At 41.4% G+C, this 20,264-nt stretch overlaps 2 protein-coding genes across 2 annotated transcripts in view; one reads left to right on the forward strand and one right to left on the reverse strand.

The window, feature by feature from the left end:
- The first annotated feature begins 1,307 nt into the window (after positions 1 to 1,307).
- Positions 1,308 to 10,854, forward strand: LOC117487721. Its single transcript, XM_034136376.1, has 8 exons — positions 1,308 to 1,403; positions 2,596 to 2,775; positions 3,168 to 3,356; positions 4,151 to 4,327; positions 4,908 to 5,049; positions 8,129 to 8,718; positions 9,372 to 9,516; positions 10,139 to 10,854. The coding sequence occupies exons 1-8, from the start codon at positions 1,308 to 1,310 to the stop codon at positions 10,852 to 10,854; spliced, it is 2,235 nt and encodes a 744-aa protein (XP_033992267.1).
- Positions 10,855 to 11,104: 250 nt separating this feature from the next.
- drp2 (dystrophin related protein 2) overlaps positions 11,105 to 20,264 on the reverse strand; it is a 108,424-nt gene continuing 99,264 nt past the window's right edge. Inside the window, exons 21-24 of the mRNA XM_034138546.1 lie at positions 18,344 to 18,596; positions 15,555 to 15,675; positions 14,629 to 14,715; positions 11,105 to 14,210 (exon numbers count right to left, since the gene is read on the reverse strand). Of these exons, the coding sequence (XP_033994437.1) occupies positions 14,191 to 14,210; positions 14,629 to 14,715; positions 15,555 to 15,675; positions 18,344 to 18,596 (481 nt within the window). The 3' untranslated portion in view covers positions 11,105 to 14,190. The remainder of the gene's footprint in view (positions 14,211 to 14,628; positions 14,716 to 15,554; positions 15,676 to 18,343; positions 18,597 to 20,264) is intronic.

Consider the following 20,264-nt stretch of genomic DNA (forward strand, 5'->3'; position numbering starts at 1 on the left):
GTCATAATTGGCCCTAATTAAGCTAAAGAGCTGCTTAACTTTAGCAAATGAAGTGCAATGAAATGATAATTACTCACAACAATTTCTGATAGTAGGAATGGCTCCAACCTAATGTCACATATTAAAGTGCTTCCTCTTCAGAGCTGCATTTAGAGGTAAACAGAACACTGATCTGCACTCTATGAATTGCTCATGTCACGTCAAAAAGGACAAAACATTTCAAGTCTCAAATGATTGAGGGCTTATTTGTGTTGTGTTATCATAAATTGACAAAAATAAGCCAAAACCTGCCATGATGATTTCAATATCAACTTATTGTAAGAAGGATAGACTAGTGGTACCTTTTCCTTTAAAGAGACCTGTTTACATGCATGCTTGTTCACCTAAAAAGGCACCAACATTTTAGACACCATGACACCAGACTAAACAGCAGGGTTTACCCCACCATTATAAGACTGTGATAAAAGACTTGCGAAGACATTGCATATTTTTGTTTACAGAGCCTGCAAGTTATTATATGTATTGTGTTAGTTGTGTGTTTTATTATTAATGTTTTTAATTAGGGTATTTTATATGTTTATCCCATTCTACTGACTGAATATTCGTGGATTGCTATTGAAAAGGGTTAACTCACATTATGTTGTTGTTATACTATTTTACTGGTGGCATGAAATGGGCTCTAAATTACAATGTTATAATTTACTACAATTTAATACGTATCTCACATTACACAGACTGAATATTCTAAATAATTATAATAATAATAATATTTAAAATGGTTTACTCACATTATTATTATGTTGTAATCTCACTTTATCAGTGGCATGAAATGGGCTTTAAATGACAATGATATCATTTACTGCAATCATTTCTGGGATAATCAATTGTCCAACAGTATTAGTTATGTTCGCAGGCCTAGTTTTAGTGCTACTTCCTGTACACTCTCCTGTGTGAGGTATGAGCTAGACAGCTGTGTCACTAAACCATGAGATTACTTTTCTTCCAGAATGATCTTAACTTGTTCGAGAGTGATCTGGGCTTTTCTCGTAGGCCATTCTCAGCCTCTCCTGCTCCTTCCTGAAGGGATTGCCCACCAATCGCAAGGGTAGCCAAGAGATTAGCTCCTCAGATTAAAGTGTCCGCCTCCAAACCCTGCCTAATCCCGCCATCTGTCAGAGAGCAGCTAACCGGCCAAGACTCTCTCCACAAGGCTAATTAGCAAGCCAGGAGAAGATAGATCGAGAGAGGAAGACAAATAAATCTCCAAAACACACTTTTCTCATCTGGTACTGCTCGAGGCAGTGACAATGGAGGACACATTCCTGCTGAACCATCCAGGAGTCAAAAAGAAGATTCTGGCAGGAGGCTCAGGACCGCTGCCACACCTTCCAATTGGGACAAAGGTAGCAAGCCACAGTTAATCCCACAACCTAAATGATACTGGAGTTAAACTCAGTGTGACAGGATATGAGCCTTGTGTAATTGCCATTGTGATGCAATTTATATTCCAACAGGAACAAGTTTATATTTGTATCCATGTGTTGCATTGCCCACTTCCATTAGGTTCAGTTGAATTATTCATTAGATGTGGGAATTTATTTTGTATCTGGCTCCAACACAGAACAAACATTTGGTCAACCAAATTGCAACATGTTTTCTGGCATATTGTCTGTGTTTCTGTTCATCCACTGATCCGCTGGTTGCCGACTTTTTTCGTTTTTCTAGTCAAATCCAGCCATATGGCACCAGGCCTGGACTCTGTGACAAAGATTTTCCATGACAATGCCAGCATGAATTTACCTGTGTGCCTGTGTGCCTGTGTGCCTGTGTGTGTGTGTGTGTGTGTGTGTGTGTGTGTGTGTGTGTGTGTGTGTGTTTGTGTGTGTGTGTGTGTGTGTGTGTGTTACCTCCCCGGTGAGGTGATTCCCGGTTGTTATCACAAATATCTTACCATTATACACAATCTGTCAAGCTATAAATAGAAGGTTACATGGAGCCAGCATGATGTTATAGTCAGCGAGATGGTTGAGGCTTTGCAAGTCTTCCACATGCACACAAACAGATGGAACACATAATGAAATGCAGCATGTATGTGTTACATAAGGAGTGATTTCATTTGATATGGCAGCATTCAATTAATTTCAAGTAAAAAACTAACATCAACCTCTAAAAAAAGACAATCATTGTCAAAGGCTAACCATTGTCACATGTCAATTGAAATGTCCATCTATTGTATTCTGTTTCGTATCAATGTCAGATTTCCAAAACAAGGTCAAAAAGGAGAAAATAAACAAACATGGATACTTACAATCCCAGAGAAGATGTTTCCATTGTAAAACTTGATTAAAAGTACAAAGTAAATATGTGGGATGTCTTTACATTATTTTTTTATTCTTTATGCAACATCAGGCTTAACTTAAACGTTTCTTTCCTAACTTTACAAACTTAAATATAACACATAAATACATTTAATGAATGCTATTTTTATTACGCGGCACCCAATACCTGATCCAGCTATTCAGAGTCATTTCATTTATTGATTTCCACTCTCTAACTCTTCCTGTCCCCTGATCCCTCCCTCCCCGCCACCCCCAGCTGGTTTTCCATTTCCAGACGCTGCTGGACGACTTTGAGCGAACAGTAATTGATGACAGTCGACTGGCAGGCCGGCCGGCTGAGATATTTGCCGGAAAGATGTTCAAGATAGAAGTCTGGGAAACCCTGCTGGGGTCCATGAGGATCGGCGAGGTGGCTGAGTTCTGGTGTGATGCTGTTGTAAGTTGAATTACAGACCTTACAACCCCCCACCCACTCACCCTCACACACACACACACAATAGATATAAGGCCTCTAAAATAGGTCCTAATGATTGTTCATGAGCGAGGGAGGGTAGCTTTTGCTCATCATTATGATTCACATGAAACAACCTTCTGAAGCCTCCTACATGCTCAGTATTATAAACACAATCTGCACAATCTTTGCACATTTTTGTGATTTTCATCTTTCATCTTAAATTTGCAATTGAAATTGTGGCCATTTCTTATGTTTTCCTTGCTGGTCTGATTGGTGCTGACTGGCGGCACCAGGGGGTTGGCATGATTAAGTGCTTCTATTTCTTGTTGCAGACTCGTTGTTCATATTGTTTTTTTGATGAGTTAATTTTGTAGCACACAGGCTTATACCCCATCGTGTCCAAGGGAATGAGGCTTGTTGCTCAAGGGAAAGACCCCCTGGAGGGCCAGAGACACATGTGTGGCATGGGAAACATGTTCAACTATCACTCAACGGGTTTCCCTGAGCTGGACGAGCTGATGAGAACTCCTCAGCCACTCATATTCATCATGGAGCTGTTGCAGGTAGGCACCGGTGGCAGAATACTGCACGACACACTGGATAGTGAAATAAGATGACAGTGTAGATTAATGAGCTGTCTCCTTCAGCTTTTCTCAGAATGTGGCACTTGTAAACCTAAGCAAACAGTAAGAAAAAACACTCACTTCATCTCTCTTCAACTCAGGCTCTCCCACAAACAATTTTTTTTTAATTCTCTGAGAAATGAAAGTCCCTCTCGGATGAGGAAAAAATATGTTATGCAACACATATTATATAAATTCACCAGGGGGTTCAGAAGCGGCAATTAAGTAAAATGATGACTATAGTTTCACAATACCTTTCCACGCACAAGTCAACAGGTCTTCAGAGGTGGAAGAAATCCTTTACATAAGTATTAGCAACAACAGAATTTGAAAATACTTTGTTACAAGTAAAAGTCCATTAACAAGTGTGCTTTAATGAAAAATACAATACAAGTTAAAGGCTTAGTTAGTAGCAACCTCCTTTACCAAGCGTTTTTAAGTGTCCATCAGAGATTTGCACAAATTCAATCTGAGCCGAAATAAAAATATTATGCAGGGCCTAAATCTTTGAATACATCAGGTTTTTATCAATTGTTTTGTATGTCAAATCACAGTAACAATAACTATAGCTGTCAAATAAAGTTAATGGAGTAAAACGTACGCATTTGTGTCTGAAATGCAGTGGGATATAGGTATAAAGTAAGCTATTCTTCGTACACATTCACTTGTGCTTCCATCAGAGGAGCCTTTATCCTGTTGTAATCTTTGTTCTGTTTCGCCCCTGCGGCCTCCAGGTGGGAGACCCCATGTCCTACGAAAGGGAGTCGTGGATGATGGAAAAAGATGAGAAGCTGCAGATGGTCCCAATTCTCCACATGCAGGGCAATGCTATGGTCAAACAGAGAAAATACAGAGAGGCTGCCAGCAAGTACAAAGAGGCCGTCCTGCTGCTAAAAACAGTCCAGTCCAGAGTGAGTGAAGGTTAAGGGAGGAAATATGACAGCGGGAGCAAAATGAGTGACGTGCAGATTTGTTAACATTGAAGTTTATCTCAGGATTTTAGGTTTTTGGGACATCCAACTCCTACTCTTCTCCAGTGGGAGCTTCCTGTTTTCCTGTTGTTGTTCTGTTTCACTGTGTGCCTGATTACAGTCAGTAGGGTGGGAGGGCTGGCAAAGGAAGGAGGAGGTAGAGCTGTGGAGCGCTGTCACAGATGAGAGGGGTGTGCAAGGATGGAGGAATACTGGAGGGAGAGTTATGTATGAGATGCTCTGATATGACTGTAAAGGATTCTTTTACATGTGAGATTTTTGGCAACTTTTGACATATTACCAAGTTAAATGTTGGAGGCTTACAGAAAGTTGGCCTGTGCACAAAGTTGGCCTGTGCACAAAGTTGGCCTGTGCCAGTGTCTCTAAAGTCATGTCATATTGTGTAAACATTCAAATGTACAGAATTCAAATAAATTATCGAAGTGTGTGTAGGAGCTGCCAATGAAAACAACAGCACTGAACATGTTGTTTTTATTTCCTTCTGTGCCTGTCTGTGTAGGAGATGCCGGGTGATATAGACTACATCAATTTGGGTCGAATGATCATCCCGCTGGAGTTAAACTACTGCCAGTGCATGTTGGAGCTGGAGGAGTATTATGATGTTATAGAGCACACCACCGAACTGCTGGAGAAACACAAAGGTAAACCGCTGAATTATAGTCATTTTATTATGCTGATTAATATTTATTCCACTAAAACACATTATCTATTTACTCTATCCAGGAAGAGATGACTGAAATATATTTATATTGTTGTATTAAAGGTCATTTTGGTTTCTAGTGTAACCTAGCTTCACATTAACAAAGCTGCATCCATTTTGGAAACATGCTTAGTTGGGAGATATAGCTTAGAATAAAGACTTGAGGAAGAGGGAAACCGCTAACATCCAAATGTAATAATTCAGGCAGGGTCATTGCTTGATTAAACAAAAAAGAGAATAATGGTAAGGTCTCTCCTCACAGTTCACATTGCAAAAAGAAATTGTAACATTAGGCTCAGCAGCTGTGGAGATATTAATGTCTGAAGAATAAAATAAGAAAACTGTATTACATGCTAATTTGAGAGCATAGGTTTAACATCAGTAGGCCTCTAGCTCTGGGTGGGTGATTTAACCATAGAAACATGGCTGGGAACAGAAAGGTCTTGTCTTGTTAATGTGACATATTACAGGGATACTAAGCTGGGGAACATTTGACTGTTTTCACACAGGAAGGCCTACGCTCACATTACCAGCACCATTAAAGCTGGGGGGGTTGTACAGGCGATGCGTGCTTCCTGTCTTATAATTTAGCACAACAATTCATCTCCACTCTGTACATTAGTAAATTGCCAGGGTTTGGGAAGCTCATTTTAGAATGAAGAAACATGCAAGTGGTGTAACCTGTTGTTTTTTAAATAAACAAGATAAACCTGTTCATTTGTAAACTTTCGATATGCTGGTCTCCTAGTTGAAATCAGTCCTTATGCTTGAATTAACCATTTTCTGTTTTTAAATACCACTTTCATAGCATATTCACTGAAAGCAAGCACTGTCCTGTAAAACACCAACTGTTCATATTTATTTGGGGTTTTTATAGGACAGAAGCACAACATGTTAATTTGTTAGCATTGGAAGGGCCTGTCAACAGAGTTTTTCACTCTTTCGACAGAGACAGATTATTCTTTCCCTCTGCTTGCCGTCCCTGTGCTAAAATAAGATGAACAACTCTTGTTGGGAGTTGTAAGAATGTTCTTTTCAAGCTTTAAGAAAAAAGCCAATAAGACTATTCTTCCATACTATTCCAAAATGTCAAACTGTTCTTTGTAATCATGTACATGAAAAGCTGCTCAGTGATGAGTAAAATGAGGGCCTGTACAGACTTCCACCCTTGGATATGACCACTCAGAGAAACAATCATTTCAAAATGTTGTATAAAACTGACAGGTCAGGGTCTCATGTGCTGTGCTGGTTTTATTGTACTGGCTGCTTTATGTTGCGGCTGTGTGTTCATAGAGAGTGTGTAGGAGGGCTCAGGTTGACATTATAGGGGTTTCACAGTTGGCGCAGCCCTGGGCATTGTACTGTCATACCCATGGCTACTCATATAATCCTGGAGGAGCTCACATTCTGGCACAGTCTCCACTTCAAAGCCCTGTGAATTATGGCCCTCACCCAGAGACAGGCTCCACTGAGGCAGCCTCTATTTTACTCTGTGTCCTTCATCCTGGTTTCCCAGTTTTATATTTGTCTCTATGTGTGTGTGTGCCTGTATGATGACTGTGCTCGAGCGTGTGTGACAGAACTAAGAAATGTGTAAACCTTGTGAGCGAGCACAAGATTGAAGCAGTTAGGTGGAGATGATGGGCAGGAACCTCTGAGCTCCTCTGGTCCTGTGCGATGCGAGTCGCCATCACAAAGCAGTTTCATTTGGCTTCTGACAAATCCCAAACCAGCATCACTCAACCTTGCTCTTGACTTCTTTTATCCTTTTTCAGTGTTTGATTTCTAATCCTTTTCACACATTGGTCTTTTTTTCTTTTTTTCCACTTTACTTGCATTCTTCTCCTTGGTGTTTTTTCTCCTGACACAAAAAATCATATTGTCCGTAGCCTATCTCTTCAAGTCAGCCGCTCTACTGCTGTTTCATCCCTTTAGCCCAGTTGTTCTTTAGAAAAGCACCAAATGGTGGCTCTCTGCAGTGTCTCAGCTTTTGCCAGAGGCGACAAAGAAATCTGTTTAAATATTGGCTGAAGATTTAGCGCAGAGGAAGAGAATATCTGAGCCATCAGAGGGAAGCTAACCAAGCACATGAGCCTATTCTGCTAAAACAAAGGAAAGACATTGTGTGTTTATGTCAATGTGTAATACAAATAGTAGGCCTATGACGTTTTGGAAAATATGCTCATTCTTTTGGTGGAGAAGATAGATATCCCTCTCATTTAGGTCGTTTAAATATGAAGCTGCCGTGAGTTAGCTTAAGCCTAGCGCAAAAACAAGGATACAGCTAACCTGGCTCTTTAATACATTATATTTCATTTAGCTGACACTTTTATTCAAAGCTACTTACAATAAGTGCATTCAACCATGAACAAACAAACTCCAAAGCAAGAATCCTGCAGGTGCATTTCTTATCTATAAACCCAACCAGATTAAGTGCTACTGCAATAGATCCACTTAAAAGCCAAATCCTTTTTAAGTGCTACACGTGTACAGCGATTTTTGTTGTTGTTGTCCCGTCTAAATATGACTATTTCTGCCTACCAGCACCCCTACAGCTCACTAAATAACACCGGTAAAACATTTTTGTTTAATTGACATTGAAATGTTGTTTTGCACACTTTAAAAAAACAACAAGTTTCATATATTTTTGCGACAAAAAGGTAGCTAAATGCCGGCTGTAGCTTCATATTTATCAGGCACACATTAAAGGGATATTCATTCTCATATGAAGCTAAAAATATTATTTTGTCTCTTGTAGCACATAAGGCTTTAGTGATGTCCACCTTTTTGATATATTTCTTTGTTTAGCAAACTTGGGGCTCCTGAGACATACACACACCGTACACACACTGCATGGCCCAACATACACACTGCCAAATGCAAACAAAATGCCACCTCAGCTTCAGCAGACAGAGCAGGTTTATTATTCAATATCTCAAGGTTAGAACATGAATAACTCACTTTGTGTTCATGCTTGTCTTTGATTTCTCTGTATTAAATGTTGTTATTCTGTTTCTCAGACTGTGTGAAGGGTTACTACAAGAGAGCCAAGGCCCACGCCGCCGTGTGGAATGAGAAGGAAGCCCGGAGAGACTTCAACATGGTGTCCAACCTGGACGCCACTCTGATCTCTCTAATCCACCGAGAGCTGAAGAACCTGTCAGAGAGCATGAAGGAGAAGTACTGGGAGGAAAGGGAGCAATACTGGAACATGCTGGAGATAAAGGAAGACAAAAGTGAAGAGGTAGGGGAAGAGGAGGAGGACGAGGTGGAGGGAAAAGCAAAGCAAGAGGACACTAAAGAGGAAGTTGGGAAAGAAAAAGGTAAAAAGCTATCTCCATCTATTCACTGTGTTGAAGCCAATGAAGAGGCGCGCGGGGGAAAGGAGGTTACACCAGCAGAGGGAATGGTTAATGAAGAGGAGACCAGCTCTTCTGAAATCAATCCAAACGATGCCAATAACAAAGAGGGGAAGGACTGGCAGCAGATGTTACGGCTGATCATGATGCTGCAGAAAGAAGGGAACTTCCTCATGAAAGAAAACCAGTTAAAAGAAGCTTCCCTAAAGTTCAAGGAGGCCATCGAATATGTGGACATCCTCCAGAATACGGTTAGTGTAATTGAATACAGAGTGAAGTTGTGTAAAACCATGCAAACAAGTAATACTTTTTTATTTTCAGGAAAGTGAAATGCCAAATATAACCTTTTAAGCGACGACAATGCACATGCAGATGGACGTCGGGATTGATGGCGAACATATTAAACAGCCTCCAGTCCTTTCAGAGCAATGAATGTGCCAAAAAGTAGTCTGACGAAAGGAGCTCGTAAACCATAATCATCTGTCATTGTTTCTTTTCCTTTTTTTACTGAAGAGCAGCTGTGGCATTGTAGGTAGGGATGTGAAGAGCAGAGAAAAGAGAGCTAAATATAACAGCACAGAGATATCACTGTGACAGCGGCGCGCGCCTGTGCTTCTTTCCCTTCCTCGTTTCTGCCACACCTCGCTGTCTAACTCCGTCACGCCTTTTACACACAACAAACTCCCTGTTATCATCAACCCACCCTCCTCCATCTTCATTTCTTCTCCTATTCTTACAAGCCTCTACACTTTACCTCATGTCTGTTTCCTTTTCTTCATCCTTCCTTTATCTTTGTTACCTGTTGTCACACTTTTCAATTTGATCTTTTCAACATTTCCCCTGCCATCTATCAGCAGCTCCGCCACCTCCTTCACACTCCTTGTCCTCTCTGTGTGTTCAGCAGGTGGTGGATCAACAGGGCGAGGACTGGGAGTCGCTGGAAAAAGTGTGTCTTCCGCTGAGTCTTAACCTCAGCCAGTGCCTGCTGGAGCTAAAAGAAAACCAGCAAGTGGTGGAGCTCAACAACAAGCTGCTGAAGAAGCACAGAGGTACGACATGTTAGTGTGAAGATAAATGTTGAGGTAGGGGAGGAAAGAATAGATGTGGATAAAGAAATAGGTACAGAAGTATATAAACATGCTTAGTTTTTAGTTGTGTTTCCTTACACACCTTTACTTTTGAGTTTTTAATATCAATATCGGTTGCTAGAACAAATGCCTGGCCTTCAGCAAAACCAGCCTTCACACTGCAACAGTCCTTGATCTTTCTCTTTACCAGGGGAAGTAGAAACCAAACATTCACAACAGCATTTCTGAGTCTCTCTTTCCCTCCCCCGGCACCCACCCATGGACATCACAGTCAAAAATGAATTCATTGTTTTCTTTTTGTTTCTGCTATGACTAAATTATTTATAGTCGAGGCTGATGCGAAATGATTGTTCTTACGCTTTCCCTTCTATTACTTTTCTCCAACTGTTGCCTTCTACTTTGTCTCCTGTCTCACCACTGGTGTTCAGTGCAGTTACTTCATCCTCCCTTTGGCAGTATTTATTTAACCTTGTAACTTTTAATTGAACTGCTCTAAAGTTTTATTCTAGCTGACCAGCTGCCTTTTCACCTGTTTCCCCATGTCAGTATTTTATTTATACTCCCACATTGTCTTTTCCCTTAGGTAACTTTAAGGCTGTTTATCAGCGGGCGAGAGCCCATTGCGCTTTGTGCAACGACGTGAAGGCTCGGAGGGACTTGGATATGGTGGAGAAATTGGACCCATCGTTCAAACCCTACGTCCGCAAAGAACTGCAGAAGCTGGGTGAGAGTGTGCGCCTAATGCAGTGCCGCCAGAATAAGACTTACTGGGATACAACCCAGGAGAAATGGGGGCCTGAAGGGAGCAAGACAAATAGTGCAGCAAGAAAGAAGAATGTCAGATTTGCACAGAAAACCACTGATGAAAAAAACAATGCAGAGAAGAAGACAGAAGTCAGTAAGATAGAAGACGAGGAAAGCTCAGAGAAGCCCGCCCCTGCTGAGACAGAGGGAGTGGATGACGCAGGAACAGGGAAAGATCCAGATGTGAAAGAAGCAGAGCTGAGCAATAAAGGGCTAGAGAGTGGGAGAGCAAGTGAAGATAATGAAAATACAGAGAGTGTCGCTGTTTCTGGGGAGGGCCAGGGTGCACCAGATAATCGAGCGACAGATAAAGATAGTGATCCCGAGCCCACCGGCACAGGAGAAGATAATGTAGTGAGCAACAGATCAGTGCAGGATAACGTCACAGAGAAGGTCAAATGTCCATCAAGTGGTGAACTGGGCCAAAAAGAAGCAGCCCAAGGGAACAAAGACCCCTGTGATAAGACAGGAAATGATGACACTCAATCAGAATAGATCAAAGGGGAAGCTGAGGGAGAGAAGAACATATCATAGACTAACAGCAATATGGATGTAGGAAGTGAAACAGCAGGGAAGTTAAGTGATGAACAGTCAAGTCTCAACAGGAAATATTGACTCTGCCACATTGAAACCAAATATAAACAGAATATCAACAACCTGCATTTGGCCCCATTCTGAGTTAAGTGTCATTATTCAGTTCTCAAAGGGATAACTACAGCCGCATAAAAAAGCACAGGAAGATGAGGAGTTTGCCAAATACAAATATTTTATTTCTGTACACAAAGAGTAGAAAGCAGCCAGTAACCCACTCGTTATTACAGTAAAAAGCCTTTCTTCAGAAAACGTTTTTATACAGATTAAAAACTCCAGAGAAAGGACAGCAAGAAGTGTTTGAGTGCTGGACAACAACATGAAATAAAAACCATTAAACAATTAACATTTTAATAATTAATGAGGTATATTAACGGTGATTAAAAAAAACAAAACCCTCAGATCATCAGTATGATATGAGTGTGTGTGAAATGATGTTAGTGTTGTCAACAGATGAGTTGATTCATTGCCCTGTGATGTGAGAGGTGACACACAAGCTTAGATGCATCATAATAGCAAAAATGGAGCTTGTTAAGCAAAGGCAGGAGAGTATGATCATTCGCATGTTGGCCGGCTACATGCAGTCTTGACAGAGAAAGCAGTGTCCTCTGGGGTGATATGGAGAGCCTTTTTCTTCAATCACACTGCTTCAGTCACGCCACAGGGAGCAGGGCATGTTCTGTGTGTTTGGGGAATATAGGGAGCATAGAAAGATGTACATGGACCAGACCCCTGGGTGACACATGGGGACAAACGGTGTGTGTGTCATGTAACCACCTTCTGTATTTATTTCTATCCTACTCCTCTATACTGTCTTAAAATAAACACAATGCTGACAGGCAGCCCTATTTTTTCTCCCACTGTTACATCAGTTTGTGTGCCCACAAACAGATGCATGGGGTTTCATCAACATGTAATGAGATATGTGAATACAAATAAATGCATGTCTATGAATAAACATTGCTTTTCATGATTTTTTTTTCTTTTATCCTCGACCCAAGCTGCTCTTTGTTTTGACCTGTGAGACCTTAACTAAAACAAAATCTTAAGTGTTGCCTGAGATGGATTCAACAGATGATAATGGCTCTTCAGCAGTTGAACAGCAACATGCTTAATTGGAGGTGGGAGTGAAGAAGAGGTTCTCTTAAGGCTATTAGCATTTTTTATTATGAACGGGAAAACATCACCTTTCAAATTCACAAACCTGTGGAACTGCATCCTTGGGGACAGTTCCCTAGCAACAGTATCAAAACTAACAGGCAGCGAGTGCTGAGGATGGTGGTGTCAAAGTGTGAGTGCTGTGTGCCTGGAGGGGGAGCCGTAATGAATGCAGCGCATGGGTTTCAAACTCATGTGTGAGGTCAGAAAGTCGCTTTAAGGTCTAAGATGAATTCCTAACTGGGTGTATATGTATCTCAAGCCAGTATGATTTACTGTGAAACACAGAGCCACAGTTTAATTGTTTCAGGCGTTCTCTCATCCTGCTCCTGGAGATTTTCGCTGTGCCAGGCACATCAAAATGGATCTCTCACACCAGCCCTCGAGCAATAAATGGATTGGGCTTTTTTTCCACCTTTCCTCTCTTGTTTCTCAGATCTTTATTCCCTCCAGGCACCCCCAGCATGTTGATGTTCACCCATAAAAGTCCTATTATAACTGGTTTCAATGTATGGACGCTCATGCCCTGTGAGCCCAATTCAACCACCTGCTGTCCCTGAATGTAAAAACAAAATGAAAAAGTCCTTACTCGTATTTAATATGGATCCAGTTTGGTTTTAAGGCATTCAATGACTGTGCTATGTTTAGAACAGAACGCACCCTATGACCCTGATACAATGAGGGCAACACCATTTCAACCAGTCGTCTCTTTGTGGATCTAAAAAGTAATTAAGTACGCATTAGCGAGGGAAAATGAGGCATGTAGAATCAATAGCTAGTGTTCTATAGAGATATAGATGGAGAGTAGGGATTATCCAGGATGATGTCAGTGTAGAGCCGCGTTATGGTGATGTGCCCTGTTCCCCCCTGTAGTGTCTGGAATTGGCCTGGTAGACAGAGAGAGAAAGAGAGGCTTTCTGCCTGGATCTACCTCCTTCTCTTTCTCTGCACACTGCAGGAGGACGCCTCTGATATTAGTCAGCAGACATTTCCTGCACAAAATCCAGTTTCTGCCACAATTCAAATTGTCTCAAAACTGAAAGCTGGTCTACATCCTGTGAGCCAGAGAGATGAAATGGATCTCCATTTCAAACGGAGGTGTCTGTATCTTTTAGAGAGGCAGCATGGCACATATTATTGATCAAACAGGGAAGCGTTTGTGCACAATGAGGGAAGGGTGCATTTTAAATAGGGAATGTTTATGTAGCAGCACATGTGTGTGTGTTTGTGCATCTATGGTGAGTGCAAGTGGTTCTGTATGAGCGTAAAGGGCTCACTTAGGAGAGGCGAGCAATGAGAGCGACAAGCAGTTTGAGAAGATTAGAGGAACACAGTGTGTGCATACAGAGGCGCTGTGCTAGCGGGCACTTTGGCTGTCTTAAATAAATCATGGATTTAACTGATGATGTGTCTTTCTCACAAAGTAAATAAGCTCGTTGTGGGTGCTGTCAACTCCCTGACAATCTGCACCACGCATGAGATACAGTCAGCCCAGCCCTGATCCTGCTTACTCTAGCAATCTCTAACAGCCTCAGTTCAAAAACAAAGAACAACAACCGTGATATCACATTCAAGGAGAAAACAAAAAAACCGAAGACACAGACATTTTTGACAAAACAAGGGGATATACTTCTTATTCCTTTTTGCATTTTTTTTTTAAAAGATCTCCTCATGGGAGGTCCAATTTGTGCTGTGGACATATAAAGCTTCACACCTCTGAACGACTACACAGATACTGGTTAGCACAGTGTCTTGGCTGGGCATGTCCTTTTACTTTAGTGTCTCCCTGACCTGCTGCTAACGTTAGTTTCCTTTGGCTGGTTAACACGGTGTCAGGCTGCACCCCTGAAGTCATGAAGCACAGCCTGGCCAAACGGACATCAGCGTTAGCCTTTAGCAGTTAGCATGAACAAGGCTTTTAGTGCACAGATTCCAGTAGAGGGTTAGCTCTGGGTATCATAGCTGCTGCAGTGGTCTCAGGGCCTGGTGAACTGTGGCCGACCTCAGCCGTACGGAGCTCCTCCCTCTGCCATCAGGCGTCCTTTACAGGTCTTCATTCTGCTCCTCCAGGCCCACTCGGGGTTAGATGTGTGAGGTGGTGCCTGACATTTCGAAATAAGAAGAGAAAAAAAAAGCTTCAAAATTTTAGGAAAGCAAGCACAGGAAGTGAGCAAATGTTCTTGGTTATAACTGTGGAGGCTATGATTATGATAATCCCTTTCTTTGTTCAAGTTACAGGCCTCTGACTACCCAGTCAATGGCGTTTCAAATGAGACGGGACAGTTTGCAAAGTGTGTGACACTTTCTTTCTTTCTCTGTGCTACTGTCTCAGTCTCTATTCATCTTACTCCTCCTCCCCGCCATTTAATGTCCCCGTCCCTCCCCCCGGACTATAAAACCCACAGCAGTACATATTTTCTCTTCTCTTCATCTCTCACTGTCCCACGGGTGATGGAGGAGCAAAGAGTGTGTCTCTGAAGCGTGGATTGCTACAGTCCGTGCAGCCGTGACTGAACTCACCCGGTTCCGAAGGGAAGACGTTCCTAAGCTGCTCGATGACTTCCTGGAGCTGCAGCACCGTATCCTGTTCGTGCGCCATATCGTCTCCTGTGACACACACACACACACACACACACACACACACACACACACACACACACACACACACACACACACACAACACACACACACACACACACACACAACACACACACACACACACACACACACACACACACACACACACACACACACACACACACACACACACACACACACCACACACACACACACACACACACACACACCACCACACACACACACACACTAAGTATTTAGATCTTGTAATTGAGTAAAAGTAGAAATACCAGAGTGTAGGAATACTCTGTTACAAGTTAAAAGTCCTGAATTCAAAATGTTACTCAAGTCAAAGTACTCATTAAGCAAATGGCCCATTTCAGAATTATATATTATATATTTTGATTATAATTATTGAGGCATTAATGTGTTTATCAAAGCTAGTAAAGGTGCAGCTAGTTTGAATGACTTTGTATGCTGCAGGGTAGCTTGTGAATGTTTCTCCATGTATAATTAAAGTCTTATTTAAGGGTTGATTGTATTTAAAATGCTTAATCCAAATCTGTAAAGTAACTAAAGGTATTAAATAAATACAGTGGAGTAAAAGTACACAATTCACCTCTGATTTGCAGTGGAATAGAAGTAAAACCTAGAAACACATTTAAATACTAAGTAAAATACAAGTATCTCAAAGTTGTACTTTAGTACAGTACTTGAGTAAATGTACTTGGTGACTGCACCACTGCACATAGAAGGTTACACGTCTATAAGAGGTTGTGGGGGGTAGGAGGGGAGGAGGGGAGGATGCATGGTTTCACACTGTGTGCATGCGTCAACACAACATCAGAGAATGGCTGCTCGTCGCTGACCTGCTGCTTCAGTGTCGGTGGTCTCTCTGCTCGCATGCTCTCCGTGGTGACCGCCCCCTCCAGACACGGGAGAAGACAGGGTCGACGGCTCTGATCCGTTGGCCTCCGAGTCATCTTTGGGCTGTTTTTTTAGGAAAGACTGATTATCATTCATTTCTGAATAATTGCTAATATCCATCATGTTGGAGGCTACGGAGACATTTAGCCTTTCACAAAGTAATGAATGTGATAGTTAATGACACACAGCCAGCAGCCCTGGCATCTCTGAGCAGAATTAGTTAAAATAAGGATATTATGCCCAACAGCTGTTACACAAAATCTGAAAATGACTGTGATCTGAGCTTTGATAGACAGATGCAAAAGATATGACACTGCACCGCACACAGCATTATTGCAGAAAGAGGCAGGGAGGTCTCGAGTCAGTCAAAGATGTATAACGTAGCTCGAGAAGATACAGTATTCCCAAATATCATGTATATGCAAACTCACTATCTTTTGTATTTCTGTAAGCAACATAGCAGCAATATCCAGGGGGTGAGTTAGGTCAGTTGTTGCAGTGACATTTGGGGTCTGCAGAGATTGTAAGGATTTCATACATAAACACTTCCAAACTACAAGGAGGTTTTTTTGATTTTATTTTCAGAGGAAATGAAAGTGTGATATTGGTCTAGGGAGAATGAAATACAAGAAAAAAACATTTAAAAAAAAAGAAAACACTCGTCTCTCATTCTCAGTGTCTACTCCCACGGCTAACAATTGACACTTTCTTGACACTTTCTTAATATAGCAACCCAGCTACTGTGTGTGTCAGCTCCCACTCTCCTATCCATCCTTCTCATACCTGTCCTTTAGACTTAGAGTGCAGTGAATCCTTTTATTTGACGTCTTAAGGCTTATCCTCTTTCATAACTCTTTCTGTTCCGTACATTTTGGATTTCCCACTAATGGTTTTTCCATCTCGCCATTCCATCCTTTGTATACACAATGTATGATACGCACTGTGCTACTGGATGTAGGCACTGTGATGCATACAAATACTCTGTCTTCCTGTGCCCTTTATTCAAGCTGCAGCTCCAGTTCAGTAACACATTATAAATAAAGCTGATGCAGTTCATCAAACCCCCTTAACAGACCAGATGCTGCTGTGATAGATAAGTGGCTAGAGATCACACTTTTGACCTTCAGTGTTTATCAGACAGTGACTTCTGCTATTCAGCGGATGGCCCCGGACACTAAGGGCCAGGTCACCTTTAGCAGTAGGTCAAGATTTAGAAACCAGTAGGTCGCCAGAGGATCTAAAGCAGCGACGGAATAAGGGAGGGGAAGTACGTTATTTAATTGGGGAATTTGGTCTTACACCATAGCACATCAGAGACACTAGCGGGACCTAGCAAGACTTTAAAACAGGCAGTACAATCTTAAAATCAAGTGCAGCAAGGATATTGTTGCTTGTCTTATAAAGTAGTTTGGCAGCAGAGTTTTGTAAAATAAATTATTCATACCAATTTATATAGATGAGATTACAGGCTCTGTTTAAATAGTATTACTTAAAGCTTGCAGACTAGAGAAAAGAGTGTTCAGATAGTACGTTTTAGTGCCAAAAGTAGTACAAATATCTTGGATTCTGAGTCGCTCAAATGCATGGCATTCTTGGACATCCAAAACCAAGTATTCATTTCAGCAAGGCAGAACCTAATAGGGCACGTCAATAGTCCAAGGCTTTATCAGGACATGTAGTTGCGTATCTTCCATGTAGCAATGGAAATCAATATCATATCTCCACATAAGGATCTCACAAAATGGAGGGGCGTAAGAGGAGAAGGCATTAACAGAAGTAAGTGGAAAAAGCACTCAGATGCAGCGGGTGGTATGTTTCACAGACTGTAAGCTGCTCAGATAAAGCAACCACTTATACTGTACCACTGTGTGTTCAGAGAAAGGTGGAATACTTATTTAAAAACAACCTAATTGCTTTTGCGTTACTCTTTTGATCCATCTAAGTGTATGAGCAATGTGAAATGCATATTATTCTCCTTTTTTCTAGATGTATTATCCTTAAACCTGTATTTCTTCTTTTACATCTCACTCACAGTAAGGTTAGTACAGAAGTATGACCATCAATGTGTACTTTACGTATCAAAAGTAACCAGTATACATAATTGATACTTAAAGGGTGTTATATTATTTTGTATGCTACTACATACATAAGTATTTTCTCACTATTATTGATGAATTAAAATTAGCAGCATATTATGTTTGTAACTGGCCAAAGGAAGTTATTTCAAGTATACAGTGCTGAGTTTATCTTGAGCAACTCATAGTATTGTTATATTTAAGGGCCCTTTATTTCCTAGACAAATTCCAATAGTTTCCTGAAGAACAACTATATGGAAAATAGACCTAGACATAGACCAGAGCATGACAAAATATCTGTCGACTTACAAACATACTCACCATTCAAAATGAATGCTGAATAAAGTATTCAATAATAAATGAAGAATTAATAAATAAAACTAGCCCAATCTGAGCTTGACAGAACTTTTTTTTCCAGAAAAGTACACAATTATAAAATAAACTACATAGGTTCATCAAAATTGGAATCTGCAAAATAGGTACTATGGCTTCAAAATAAATGTGGTGGAGTAAATAGTACAATACTTCCCTCTGAAACATAGTGGATTCGTGGTAGAAAGCAAGTGCCTTATAACTCTCCTAAAGTACAGGAACATGTTTGTATGAGTGCTCGTCTCTCTCCACCCCCCACCCCCGTGCCTCTCAGAGAGGGGTACCTGTAGCAGGAGCTCCCTCAGCCTGCGGAGCTGCGACTCCAGCTGCTTGTTGTGGTCCTCCAGGATCTGCATGCGGGTCTCCAGGCGCGTTTTGTGCTGCCGGAGGACCCGTGCCTCGGCCAGCAGCTCCTCGTCCTGCGGCCCCCCCTCGGTGGGTGAACCTGGGCCGCCCTCTCCGGCCTCGGTCAGCATGGGAACAGACGCCGCCTCGTCGTGCTTCCACTTGAGCCTCCTGTACTCGCTCTGCAGCACCCTGAGGACCCACAGAACAGATGGAGGGAAAACTGTCAGCATGCAAAACACATAAACACAGCAGAAGGTATTCACCCAGCTTCCACCTGACTACACGTAATGACCTGACATGCGTGTCATTTATATAATTAGAGTCATTTCACCACATGCATACATATTAATAAAACCATCCTCATTTTGAACACGAGCTGCAATAAATCACTGTTCTCCTTCTCTCACATGAAGGGTATCATCTGATTACGTTCTGCGCTGTGAAGCATTGCTAAAGACCTGCACATATCACAGGGTCATCCGTACGCCCAGTGGACATATCCCTTTCATGGACAACGGCTTCACTTCCTCAGTGATTGTATGTGTACAAATATTAAGCACAAAATAATTGACACATTTTTCACCCTTTACATTAGTTTGTCTCGTTTTCTTCTGACCTTGTTGTAACACAATATATGAAAAGCTATTCAACAGGAGAAAAGGATCAAGTATAAAGCTGATAAAACAATGTTAAGTATATATTTGTTAAAGGTAGGGTAGGTAAGTTTGAGAAACCGGCTCGAGATCGCTAGAATTTGAAAACACACAACCGGAGAAAATCTGCCACTTCCTTACAGAGCCCCTCCTCCAACACACACGAACGCGCACATGACCAATGAGGGCACGAGATAAGTTTGTGCCCCGATGGAAGGCTGACAGGCAGGTAGGCCATCCAGTTATTTTAGCCGGGCCGGCTAAAATGATTGGTCGTGCTTTTTACAGTATTACGGCTTCCACAGATGACATTTTTTTATGGATTTTTTGTCAAAGCACTTAAGATATTCATTGCTATCGGGATGTTAAGAGCATTCCATGGAATATAACAAAAAGTGTATCTCGAGCCGGTTTCTCAAACTTACCTACCCTACCTTTAAGCTGTTAAAGTAGAGCCAGGACCCCAACAAAGAAGCAAAGGGTTAAGGTTGTTATTGATTCTTGAATTGGTGTATTGTTCAGGTATGAGCCACATAGGAGCCACAGCAGAGGACATAAATAAGTCACAGCAGCCTCCATAGTCATAAATAAGGACAATGGAGCCCACTGCAGTATCATAACTGAAATGGGTCAAGGTTTCAGACACCCAAAGGGCAGAAGTGTATTTATGTCTGTGTGTAAGTAGCTGGATGTCCCTGTGTGTGTTAAGGTCACAACCAAATTGGAGACAAGAGAAAAATATTCATATGAATCATTGGCATAGAGGTTGCCTCTGGTAACCAATTAGCCAGACAGGAGAAATGAATTTGCTTCATTTATGGAAAATGCCTGAGCCTCTTAGCAAGTAGGGTACAATACATTCAAATTAAATCATTACAATCTAAACTAAATGTGTTTCAGAGATGCTTTATATCCCACTAGGAAACCTGTAATGTACTCCCTCTATGCAGGAAAAAAAAATAACTGTCAAGGTGAAGTATAACTATGTTATCAACACAATATTTTTCAGCCTTCACTGTCAGGTATTCAGACAGAAAATATGTTTTGTTATCCTAACACTGTTTACTGGGATTTAGTGTGTGAAGGTAGGCAAATAGCAGCAGAAGCAAAAATAAAAAAGTGTAATGGATCTGCGTAAACAAACAGATTATTTTATTATGCTTCTTGGGGAGCTTAACAAATCAAAATAACTCCCATAACAAAC

This window comes from Trematomus bernacchii, unplaced genomic scaffold (assembly GCF_902827165.1).
Source record: "Trematomus bernacchii unplaced genomic scaffold, fTreBer1.1, whole genome shotgun sequence".
Taxonomy (NCBI): Eukaryota; Metazoa; Chordata; class Actinopteri; order Perciformes; family Nototheniidae; genus Trematomus; species Trematomus bernacchii.